Source organism: Podarcis muralis, chromosome 3, assembly GCF_964188315.1.
Source record: "Podarcis muralis chromosome 3, rPodMur119.hap1.1, whole genome shotgun sequence".
Taxonomy (NCBI): domain Eukaryota; kingdom Metazoa; phylum Chordata; class Lepidosauria; order Squamata; family Lacertidae; genus Podarcis; species Podarcis muralis.
In genome coordinates, this window is record NC_135657.1 from 11,660,412 (window position 1) to 11,672,912 (window position 12,501).

General features: G+C 43.1%; 1 protein-coding gene and 1 non-coding gene across 4 annotated transcripts in view; both read left to right on the plus strand.

Annotated features, from left to right (window-relative positions):
• The window catches only part of PPP4R3B (protein phosphatase 4 regulatory subunit 3B), a 30,447-nt gene extending 18,321 nt beyond the window's left edge, over positions 1-12,126 (plus strand). For 2 of the 3 annotated variants that reach the window (XM_028725115.2, XM_028725116.2), the window contains exons 9-16: positions 174-276; positions 2,489-2,530; positions 4,111-4,269; positions 4,566-4,735; positions 7,349-7,488; positions 8,640-8,824; positions 8,969-9,171; positions 10,548-12,126. In XM_028725115.2, the coding sequence (XP_028580948.1) occupies positions 174-276; positions 2,489-2,530; positions 4,111-4,269; positions 4,566-4,735; positions 7,349-7,488; positions 8,640-8,824; positions 8,969-9,171; positions 10,548-10,643 (1,098 nt within the window). In that variant the 3' untranslated portion in view covers positions 10,644-12,126. The remainder of the gene's footprint in view (positions 1-173; positions 277-2,488; positions 2,531-4,110; positions 4,270-4,565; positions 4,736-7,348; positions 7,489-8,639; positions 8,825-8,968; positions 9,172-10,547) is intronic. The other variant, XM_028725117.2, reaches the window with a different exon arrangement.
• On the plus strand, positions 6,438-6,571 carry LOC114595098 (small nucleolar RNA SNORA17). The gene has a single exon (XR_003706164.1). It is a non-coding gene; the product is annotated as a small nucleolar RNA SNORA17 (small nucleolar RNA).
• Positions 12,127-12,501: the final 375 nt, after the last annotated feature.

Below are 12,501 nucleotides of genomic sequence, written 5' to 3' on the forward strand. Positions count from 1 at the left end.
ATAATAATAGTGGGAATGTGATGGCTTGCATCTCTTCTGGGTAGAAGATACATTGAAGGCGCTGAATGCAGCATCATTGATTTCTCTTTGTTTGGTTGTTTGTTACTTGTCAGATGCATGACTTTACATGCTGTTTGCATATTTGCTAATCTAGTTAGTATTTTCTGTTTCAGAAAACCGAGAAAAGTGAGTTTCTCAATTTTTTCTACAACCATTGTATGCATGTCCTCACTGCTCCACTTCTGGCAAACACATCAGAGGACAAAAGCGACAAAGGTAAGATCAGATCTTTTGTTTGTCTTTTCTGCCTTGTCGTCTTCCTTCTATCCACATTTTCGTATTTCAGACTCATGCAGCTGTTTGCAAGACAAACTGTTTTTGTTGTGCGGATTAATTTACTCAAACCGAGACTTGCATACTTTTATGCCCTGGTTGTATTGAGCTGTCCGAGGTTTGCAGAAAGCTGGTGGAAGGAGAGTGTGCCTGCTTCACATGGGTTAGTGTTGCATGCGTGAGCTTGCGTGCTGCCATTCTCCTCTAGCACAGTTACAAAGAGGAGATTGGACCTTTAGCTTCCTCGTTGAACTAACCACATTTTCTCATTGTGGGCAAACCTAAACCAACTGTCGCTGGGGAAGAAAGCCAACTTCAAACTGAGGTTTAGGTCTTTGGCTTGTTTCCCTAAGCCATCCTTCCCCAACCTTGAGTCCTTCAGATGTGTCAACTACCGCCAGCATGGCCGGTAGTCCAAAACAGCTTTAGGACACAGGGTTGGGGAAGGCTGTTCCTAAACATAGTTAGCCTTAGTCACAGTTCTCTATTCAGGTGAAATAAATACAGTGGTACCTTGGTTTACAAACTTAATCCGTACTGGAAGTCTGTTCTTAAACCAAAGCATTGTTCAATCAAGGTGTGCTTTCCCATAGCAGTGGGGGACTCAGTTTACAAATGGAACATGTTCTGCTTCCAAGGCAAAGTTCACAAACCAAAACATCTACTTGCAAGTTTGCAGCGTTCTTAATCCAAGTTTTTCATAAACTAAGCTGTTTTTAAACCAAGGTACCACAGTAGTTGGAAACTAAAGCTAACACTTCTAGTGTCTTCAAGGCTGTGCCAGAGGATCAAGCAAAGCTCACCCAGGCTTGTACCCCTTTTGCTAAGCTGGTTTAGCATTAACATCTGAATGCTGTGATGGTGGTTAGTCCAAATGTAGTCGTATCTTGGTTCTCAAGTCTTGGTTCTTGAGCCTTGTGACTCAAATGTTTCGGCTCCCGAATGCAGCAAACCCAGAAGTGAGTATTCTGGTTTGCAAAAATTTTTTGGAAGCCGAACATCCTCTGCGTCTTCCGAATGAGTGAAGGAAGCTCCTGCAGCCAATCGGAAGCCGCGCCTTGGTTTTCAAACGTTTTCTGAAATTGAATGGATTTCTGGAACGGATTCTGTTCAAGAACCAAGATACAACTGTACAGTTGTAAAATTCCAGATTTTTCTGCGTTCTCGTTTTCACCCACTGCCGAGTACTGAAAATTCTGGTCTTCAGGGGCTTCAGTTCTATAAACAGCCTTCTGTCATTGGATTTTAGCTGCTGGTATTGACTGCATTTTGTAAATTTTTAGACAAAAAAGTCCTGCATTATGATGTACAGTGCTTCATTTTTGAGTTACTCTAAAATAATTTCAGAAACCAAGAGATCTCTTGAAAAACTGTCCATTCGTTTTTGCCTAGCACACTGACTCAGGTGTAGCTTCCTCCTTCCTCTCCCAAGCCCATGAGGAAGAGAAGCTTCCAGTTTTAAAGCAACCACTGTTTCCCTTGGTATCCAAACATGAGGAGTTGTGATCTGAGAGCAAGATAGACTTGTTCTTACTTGCTTTGTTTCCAGCATTGGGATGGCAAAGGGAACTGTGTTTAGTTTAAAACTGGAAGCTTCTCTTCATAGGTTCGGAAGGAGAAGAGAGGAAACACACAAACCCAAGGCTCATGCAGGCTTGGTCACACAGTGGGAAACCACAGTTTCCTGTTGTGTGTGAACCAGGCTGCTGATTTTTTCAGGCACAGTGGTTTCTTACAAAAATAAACCCATATCTTTAAAAGTCACTTAAGCAGTTCTGAGATTCAAAGGTTGCTGCAATGAAAGCAGAGTAGAATGGGATCAGTAACTTGTTTTTGTAGCTTTTTGCAAACCTCTCCATGCTGACTTGCATGTCTCCTATCTTTTACCACCAACTTTTAGTGACTAACACAGTACTATTCACAGATGGAGTACATGTGTGCAACTCCAGTGGTGTTACAGACAAAACTAGGTGGGTTCCGATGCCTGACAACCCCCTCCAAAAAGTGTTTGGGTGGGCGTCTTGTGCTGCACATGCGAGTCAGAAGTTGTCCGACCTTGAAATAAAATGTATACCTCTTATCTTGAAATATTTTCTGTTTGCCACAACCATTAAACAGGCAACTTAACAGTGCTAAATCTTTTCACTTCTTTTAGATGTGGTAGTTGGAAGCAACAAGAGTAATACAATTTGCCCAGGTAGGTGGATGCATTTGTGATTTTTTTTCCTTAACCCACCCACCCCATCCTAATTTGAAATGAGGTGTACATATGGAGAGATCCTTTCCTAGGAATCTTAGATTGATGGCTTTTTCTTCCTCCTGGGAGAGTGCGGCATTCTAGAGACATCACCCTAAAAATGGGGAAATCATGTTCCCAATTGACAGCAAGAAGGCTGCATTTCAGCCATCACTGCCACTGATCTGCCAAAGCATGAAGGATCTGGAATGAGCCATGCGCTCGTGTGGTTCTCTCATGCCTCTAGCAGAATAGCAAACATCTTGTTTTGTCAAACTGCAATGCAGTGTGGATAGAGAGAGGTTTTTCTATTTCTCCCATAATACTAGAACTAAAGTCCTTTAATGAAGCTGAGAGATACAGGACACACAAAAGGAAGTACCTATTCACACAGCAAATAGCTCAACTGGAGTTTACTACCACAAACTGTAGCGATGGCTGGTGATTTGGATGTCTTAAAATGGGATTAGCAACTAGCCACGGTGGCTTTATTATCTTCAGTATTAGAGGTAGCATTCTTTGGAATATCAGCAGCTGGGGATCAAGAGCGGGTGCTGTTGTGCCTATATATTGCTTGTATATTTCACACTGGCATCTGTTTGGCCATTGTGAAAACAGGATACTGGACTAGATGAGACTTTGATCTGATCCAACAAGGCTATTCTTTTATACGTTCATGTCTGAACTGGCAAACCAGGATTGCAAGTGTGTCCTTGGCTCCTTCCCACGATGTGGAGGGTTGAAGAATGTGACAAATGCATTGCGTGAATGGTTGTGTGAAATCGTCCACTTTGTGAATACAGCCACTCTGTGCACAGGCTTTTCACAAATCTCTCAGCTTTTGGTGTTCTGTGGCCACAGGCAAGACCAGCTACCAAGGGATTTTAGAGAACTTTCAGAAACACTCCTGGACATTTAAGGACAGGGGTCAGCAAACTTTTTCAGCAGGGGACCAGTCCACTGTCCCTCAGAACTTGTGGGGGGCCAGACTGTATTTTGGGGGGAAAGGGGGGAGAACGAATTCCTATGCCCCCAAATAACCCAGAGAAGCATTTTAGATAAAAGCACACATTCATGTAAAAACACACTGATTCCCGGACCGTCCACAGGCCAGATTGAGAAGGCGATTGGGCCGGATCTGGCCCCCGGGCCTTAGTTTGCCTACCCATGTTTAAGGAGGTACATGCATCTTCTGTAGCAAGAGCTGACTGATTTGATACAGTTACTGAGGATTTTTACTGCACGTTTGTTAGTTTTTGTTTGTTTGTTATTACATTTTTATTAACTTTAGTAAACCTGAGCCTCCTTAAGTAATCAGAGAGGCTGGGTACAAAAGGTTTTAAATAAAAACAATGCTAGACTTAGGGTCCCAGGTTGTGCTTAGAGAACTCTGCTCCATGGCAAAGGTTTTGGATCTCAAACTTGCTTGACATAAATGTCTGGCTTGGGGAAAGTCTTACTCCTAGGCGAACACTATTTTTGACATGACTTTGGCATTTGCAGGGTTCATTGTATCTAACTGGGTTTTGTTCCCTTGGCAGACAACTACCAAACAGCACAGCTGCTTGCCTTAATTTTGGAGCTGCTCACCTTTTGTGTGGAACACCACACATATCACATCAAGAACTATATTATGAACAAGGATTTGCTGAGAAGAGTGTTGGTCTTGATGAATTCAAAACACACCTTTTTGGCACTGTGTAAGTAGCCGGTCAATTTTCATTTTCTAAGCTGGCTCCTAGACCAGCTTTCCTCAACTTGGTGCACACCAGTTGTTGGACTCTTAGATTCCCATCAGCTCCAGTCAGCATGGTCAGCGTTGATGGGAGTTGTAGTCCAATATCATCTGGAGAACACCAGGTTTGGGAAGGCTGTCTTAGACATCATAGTTTGCTGCTGGTCAGTAAACTGGACGACTACTTTCAGCTTGTGTAAACAGATGCAGGTAGTGTGAGAACCAGAAAGGACCCTCTTAAAATGCTTGTTAATATTGCAGGTGCTCTTCGCTTCATGAGGAGGATAATCGGCCTAAAGGATGAGTTTTATAACCGTTATATCACCAAAGGAAACCTGTTTGAGCCCGTCATAAATGCTCTTTTGGATAATGGAACTAGGTACAATCTGCTGAATTCAGCAGTCATTGAACTTTTTGAATTCATCAGAGTGGTAAGTTGTGCTTTCAATTCCAATAAACCCTTTAGGCATGTGTGAGCTTTAGATCTTGCTACTGAGCGCTGGAAATAACTTTTTATGTGTTGTGGGCATCCATCTGTCTTGGGAGACTGTGGAGGAGTGAGCCTTTGGGGGTGAGGTCAAACTGTTGGCAGCTTGCAGGGCGTGCTGTAGCTGTAGAGGCTGACACAGCACCTGGGACAGATGACGGCGGCTGGTTGTGCTGCTACAGATGGACCATGGCTTTTCTTCACTCTGCGCTCTTCCCAGCGGTCATTCCTCCTTTGGTCATTGCTATGGATACATGACCAGATGGTCTGTCTCCAGGTGCTGCGGTCTTCTGCAAGGGATTCCCACACAGGAGGGTTGATGTCACCGGCCTTCATGTCATGTTTGCAGACATCTTGTAGCATAGAGTTGATCTGCCAATGGGCCTGGTGCCTGAAGTCAGCTCCTTGTAGAGCAGGTCCTTGGGGATCCTGCCATCTTCAAGGATGTGTTAAGTGTAAAAAACAAAAAAAACCACACCCTGAGTCACAGCAATATAGAGGGATGGACCATTACTACTAGAGTATCACATGGAAAGGACTGAGTCTTGAGTCCATTCCCTATTCTCTCTCCCCTGCTGGCCTTTCCCAACAGTGCCTCTTGAGCAGCTGTGTCCAGCCTTTCCTGTTCCAGAGGGTTTTCCTGGTTTGGCCATGTGTGACTTGCCACTCACTAGAGGGCGATGCAACACTCTGCATGGGGAGCATGGCAAGTGGGTTTGTTAAACCCTGCTGCATGCGAGCCACAGACTTGTTCTCATATTTTGTTCAGACTCCTTAAAAGTGTCTTGACAGGCCTGCATAAATGCCTTGGAGAAGCCTTCCCCAGCCTGACACTTTCCAGATGTTTTGGATTCCCAGCTTCCATCACTCCTGACCATTGGCCATGCTGGCTGGTGTTAGTGTAATCCAAAATTTTGGAAGGGCACCAAGTTGGGGAAGGCTGTCCTAGAGCTTTACTGCCTGTGCTATTCAGAATAAGTGTATGGGGCACTCTTCTGCTAGAAAAACTCTGCGTTAGCTGCAGAGAAACTCTCAAGTGTGTGCCGTTGCTCAGAACATTTTGACTTCTACACCTACCACCAGCTGCCAAAAGAAAGGAGCAGCTGAACAGGGTAGTTGACTCAAAATTCCCATAATGGAAGCCAGGTTTCTAGTGCGCTCTATGACTAGAACACTCTCCTTCCTTCCCTACTATGCATCTTGATCTCCACAGTGATTTTCCAGGAATTCATATACAAAACACATCATCGAACACTTCGCCCGTTTAAATGTGAAAGGAAGTTAATCGGGCTTGTAAAGCTAGTTTCATTTAGTGATTTTGAGTCAGTGATTTTTTTCCCCAGAGTATGTTAGTAATTTCAAGCTAAAAGGTGTTGTTCAACTGTGGTTTGCATAGATCAGACCCACTGAAATTAAAGCTCCTGAGTTCTACTCTGGGTAAAACTTAGTTGAGTGTTGCTGTTTCTGAGTGTCAGCAATGATCATAATGTTCACACTTCATTTTTCCCCAGCCTGTTATGCAAACATCACAAGCAGGGAAAAGGGCAGCTTGAGGCAGTAGAGTGGCTAATTCAAAATCATTCTTCACACCCACAGAGATCCAAATAGAACTGATTTGAAAAATCTGTGTCAGAAATAGTATGGCTTCTGCCCCTACAGGCGTTGCAGCCGTGACTGGTGTGCCACGGTTGTGTCAATAGGCGGCAGAGAGGAACAGGCTATGTCTACGCTCAGTGTTCTGCAACCTGTGAGCACTCAGAATGATTAATAGCCTGACAGGTGTACTAATGAAAATAAAAGAAATAGTATTGCTTATTTGAATTTAAATCTCACTCTTCTCTCATAGGTGTATTGACTTTTTAAAAAGTCTTTTAACCCATTACTTGCTTCTCTTCAAATTTCTGGGAAATTGAGGGAGCTGTCAGTCTTACAGAAAGCCAGGAGGCTGTTTCTTTTTTCTTCAGCCTATAAGGGATATCCCCAGGGTCTATAAAACACACAGTACATCTTTCAAGCTTGGAAGAGCACCACTTATACTAAGAGTTCTGCCACAATCTTATCCCTGTTTGGCAGGAAGCAAACTGGCTGTCACATGGAGATGAATACAGTAACCCCTTTAGTTTGATTCTATTTTTGTAAGTGCTGCACCAAAGGCTTGTGTGAATTCGTAGAGGAAAATAATTGGGAAGGGGGCAGGTGTTTTGACTCTTACCGCCACTACCACCCCATTTCGGAATTGCATTTGTGTATACAGCCATAGTGTTTGTGGCTACAGAGTTCTCTGCATATCTTTGGCCTGTTAGCTCAGGTAGCACACAAGCATATGAGTGAATCGTCTGGAATTCCTCCTTGTGTACTTTGTCAGAGGGTATTACTTCAGTAAAATATTCCTGAGGAGACAGGCTGCTTGATCACGAAACCCAAGTTTCAAGCTTAAATCACTTTTGCCCTTTTGCTGTGAAGGGAAAAGTTAGCATTTAACTGCAGTGATGGGCTGAGATTGATATGTTTTCTTATCCAGCATGGTAACGCTATTCTTTGTTTTGTGTTAACGCAGGAAGATATCAAATCACTTACTGCACATATAGTTGAAAACTTTTATAAGGCACTTGAATCCATTGAATATGTTCAGACGTTTAAAGGACTGAAGACAAAATATGAGCAAGAGAAAGACAGACAAAGCCAGAAACTGAACAGGTATCCCTCTTGGTCCTAAATTTCAAACTGAAAGCATCTTTGCATGGCCTTTCTAGAAGGTTTTATGAGCTGTTCCTGCCTTGCTTGTCCAGTTAATGATACTGTCAAATGTGCCAGCCTTTCTTACAAAGAATGCACAGTATATAACAATAGAGTGTTTTACTTGGTCAGGACTTTTTGTATTTAGTACATTCCTCTCTCCACTTTACAACTCCGAGACTTCTGGATCTCAGCATTTTGTTTCTTGGTTTGCTTTGAAAAGCATGTTGCTTAATTTAAAAAAAAAAAGGTGAGGAAACTAGAATTAGGCCACAGGTATCTGGAAGGAAATTTTATGTTGCTTGGATCTCTGAGAATCTGACTTGGTAAGGCATCCTGAAAGCTGAAGGGCAGCAAATAGATTGTTTTAATGCATTAATACAATATGCCCAGGGGTGAGGGGGAATCTCCCTCTTTAGGGAAGTTCTCATGCTGGGATTTTGTCATGGTGAGAGGAACAGAGATTAGCTGAGCCAACAAGTAGGCTGGTGCCCATAATTCCTGAAGGTGTTAGAAGACCCTGAAAGACTAGTTGGCTGCTGTGGCAGCTCAGGTGGCCCACAATCCTATAAAAGGCTGCCCTAAGCTCCTTAGAAGGTACGTGGGTGACACTGTGGGTTAAACCACAGAGCCTAGGATTTGCTCATCAGAAGGTCGGCAGTTCGAATCCCCACGACAGGGTGAGCTCCCGTTGCTCAGTCCCTGCTCCTGCCAACTTAGCAGTTCAAAAGCACGTCAAAGTGCAAGTAGATAAATAGGTACCGCTCCGGCAGGAAGATAAACGGCATTTCCGTGCACTGCTCTGGTTCGCCAGAAGCGGCTTAGTCATGCTGGCCACATGACCTGGAAGCTGTATGCCGGCTCCCTCGGCCAATAAAGCGAGATGAGCGCCGGAACCCTAGAGTTGGCCACCTTTACCTTTAAGCTCCTTAGAGGAAGACCAGGATGCTGGCATTAACTAACTACTCCCAGGGTTGTTTTCTGCTAACTTCTCCATACCGTACCAACCAAGCATGGTCTAGCTTTGTCATCTTACATAGGGGACACCACCACCACCACCCCCCGCTCCGCGTGTGTCAGATTTTGAGCGTTTTTGTGTGTGTATTTTACAGTGTCCCATCTATACTGCGTAGCAACAGGTTCCGTAGAGATGCTAGGACCTTGGAGGATGATGAGGAAATGTGGTTCAATGAAGATGAAGAGGAGGAGGGTGAAGCAGTTGTACCCCCTGTAGAAAAATCGAAGTCAGAGGACGATTTTCCAGATAGTTATGAGAAATTCATGGAAACAAAAAAAGGTATTCCCCCATTTTTGCCATGCTTCCCCCAGTTGGAAGTGCCATTTGAAGAAGTAGTTCAATTGAGCTGCTGTATGCATCTCGGCTTATATAGATCATTTATCTTAATGACAATGCTAAACAAAATATTTTTTCCCCCAATAGCAAAAGAGAGTGAAGACAAAGAGAATCTCCCCAAAAGAACTTCAGCAGGTGGTTTCAAATTCACATTTTCCCACTCCGCCAGTGCAACTAATGGAGCAAATAGTACAAACAGTAAATCTGTAGCAGCTCAGACGTCGCCAGCAAGTTCAAATGGTTCTTCTTCTAAGAATGCCAATTTGACTGCAGCGGTCACAGCCACAAAGGTGAGCCAGCTGGTATCATTGATGATGGTGAGAAAGCCCCTTCAAATGTATAAACCTGTTCTTAAAGCCCAGAGGGGAGACCTTCCTCTCTGTACTTACCTACCAGGTAAAGCTGGTGGGACATAGTGGGCTTCCCCAGTGTCAAGACTCTTACAACACAGCATTGTTTTGGTCTGCAGTTCTCTACAGCTTGACCCTGGCAGGAGTATAAATGCGACAAAACTTTGCTGATTAGGATGGGCATTTTGCTGAGAGCTGACATTGGGATTCATGAGCTTATGGCTCTTCAGTGTGGGGGTGGTACTTTTAATACTGCTTTTGAATGTTAGTCAGTTGGAATGTCTGGTAGTCAGCCAGGGTAATACATTTTAAATATAGTATTAATCCAGTGACAGAATTATCCATGTCATGTTAAGGAACTCCAGTGGCATTTTTAGGGCTCAGATTGTTCCATAGAGGCCACAGAAATTCTGACTTGTGTCAAAAATATATGAAAATCTGCTGGAAACCACAGGAGGGGAGTGTGTGCTTGCAGAAGCGAGATGCTGTGGAAAATGGGATGCGGGACTAGATGGTCCCACAGGGCTCTTCATATGCACTTAAATGCATCCTTTCCGCTACTTTGAATGTCTTGACCCGGGACTGCATCTCATAATGCTGTTTTCCAGGTTACGTGGGACATTTGAGCAGCCAGCCCAATGGCTTTTGTTTGCAGGGCTTAATGCTTATTTGAACTCTTCCTACTTCAGGCACGCTTTGAGCACAGCAGATCTGAATTGCAAAAGGCATCAGTTTATCTTTTTGCTGTTTAATAATGGCTTCTGATTATTACTCATGACAATTGGGGGCTGCATCTGCGGTCAGGCTCCATAACACATGAAAAGAGCTAAAGGTCCATGCAGCTTGGCCTCCTGTTTACCACAGTAGTCAGTCAGATGCTGCCAAAAAGCAAAATGCAGCAGTAGTCCTTCCCTGATGTTTGCCCAAACCATCTGATTGTGAGTCATCACCTCAGCATGGAGATGCCATTTAACTATCATAGTTAATAGCCATTGATAAGGTCTCATCTTGCAGCAGCATATTCCATAAGATAGAAACATACCATTGTTGTCCTTAAGGACTTTCCCCTTATCTGCATGTGGAGTAATACCTAATCCTCACTCTCTGAAATTATGGCAGATATATACATGGGGTATACATGTCTTCATATGAAATGTAATCTTTGCTCTTGTCGGAGCCAGTGGCTACATCAGGCAACCCCAAGTGACGCTCTTAGTTTTCCCTGCATATGCTGGCAGCTAGTGGGGGAGTCATTTTGCAACAAGATTGTTCTCAAGAATACTTTTCAATATGAGCCTTTTCTTTGCCTTCAACAGGGAAGTTTAGTCGGCCTTGTGGATTATCCAGATGACGAGGAAGAAGATGAAGAGGAGGAAACATCCCCAAGGAAAAGACCTCGTCTTGGCTCTTAAGAATATTGAAACAAACTCTTATTGAGGGTGCTCAAATGCTGTGACTGAACTAAATAGTCTGACAGAAAGCTTTCTCCCTGGAAAATACACGAGAATGCAAGGAGTAGCAAAAGAAACTCGACTAGAAGGGTTTAGTTCTGAGAACACCAGGCTTCCAAAGAACCTAATCTCTTTCTAGTCAGCGAGTCTGCCATTCGGGCTGTTAAAAATTAAACTGAAATGGTGGGTTACTAATCAAGCGCCTGGATGACAGGTTGCCAGCAAAAAGAACATCTCGGGCTCTGTGAGGGGATGGGACAAGTAACTTTTTTGATATTGCAGGGTTTCCCCAAGCTAGAAGAAAATTGTAAGGCTTCAGTTGCAAACCTAGTAACATGACTTTGTAATGGTGCTGTCCATTGTGGGTTTTTTTAAGCAGTTGCCTCTTTTAAATGATTCTCTTTCCATAAAAAAAAAAGAATTCAAAAGTTGGGGACCACTACTTGCACAGTCAGCCAAAACACAAGAGGGTATCACCACCCTGCTATGTAGTGCATGTTGAGTGGCAAATTGATTTCTTCCCCCTCCCCCACCTCTAGTTTTTGGGAGGAAAAAAGAAGCTTGGTTCAAAATTGAAGATGACTACAAGAAACTGTTCAGGAAGGCTGGTACCCAAGGCTCATCAGCTTACAGTAAAATATGTAGAGAACACCAATAAGCCCTAGTGCTTGGAAGCAGCATCTGAGTCGCAACTACCAGTAGCATCTTACGGGAAGCCAGGTCGAATGGAGTTGCTCCCTGCTAGCTTCAGCATTTTCCCCCCTTGAGAAATCTGCATTTCACATTTGCAAGAGTAAAAGAGAGAGTACTGTGAAATGCCAGAAGGTTTGGGGGGCATAGTCATTTTTAACCAAGAATGATTGGGAGGTGGAGTCAACGTGCAGCACCTTGAACCTGGGAGTGGGGGGATAGTACAAAGGCTGTTTCTTAACACATTCCATGTATTTAAGCAAATTTCAAAAAAAAGAAGTACATTAGGTAAATTGAATGAGGCAACCATTTTGAGACCTTTTTTTTATTTTGAGAGCAAGTGAACTGTAAATATTTTAATGTTAGTTTGGCCATATATGATCTGAGATCATGCAGAAGAAAGAATTCCCCAAACTACAAATTGCATTAAGAGTGATAATGAACTTATGAAACCAGCAGCAATTCACCATATAGATCACTCTTGCAATGTGTTAGGGTCCATTTCTCCTGGAACAGTTACTGACACAGTTTCCCTGTTTTGGAGATTTTGTAGTTAATTTTAATTTTAGCTATTGTTTGCAAAAGATGGGCTGACTGTGTAGATATGAAGTATAGTTTTTCCATGAAACAGAAGTTTATTTTGTATTGAAAAAGAAAACCACTGTACTTGTTTTACACCATTTGTATACATGTGGTGATATTAATGCTGAACTGTAAAATTCAGGAATTAAAATGTGACCCTGTAATTCCATAATTATTGGTTTTGTTTGGTTTGTTGTAAATGGTAAGTTAATTCAGATTTTGAAATGTGGCCATTTTAGAGGATTTTAATGAGATAGTTATTTGTACAAATTAATCATTATATGCCACCAAACCAAATCTAGCGGGGAGAAATGAATGTTCCCAGATTTGATTTGGTGTGTTGCAATGACTGACAGTTAATATGGCCTGAAGGACATATCTCTGCCATCTGGGGGCTCCAGGCAACTAAAAATAGGGGCTTCCTTCTCACTTCAGCTGAAGACTCCTTTGTTTGAAGGGAAGTGGGTGGCAAAACATTTGGGCTGGTTCAGCAGTGTTACTATGTAGGCTTGATATGCTCACTTTGTATTCCTGGCAAGTCTCTCTC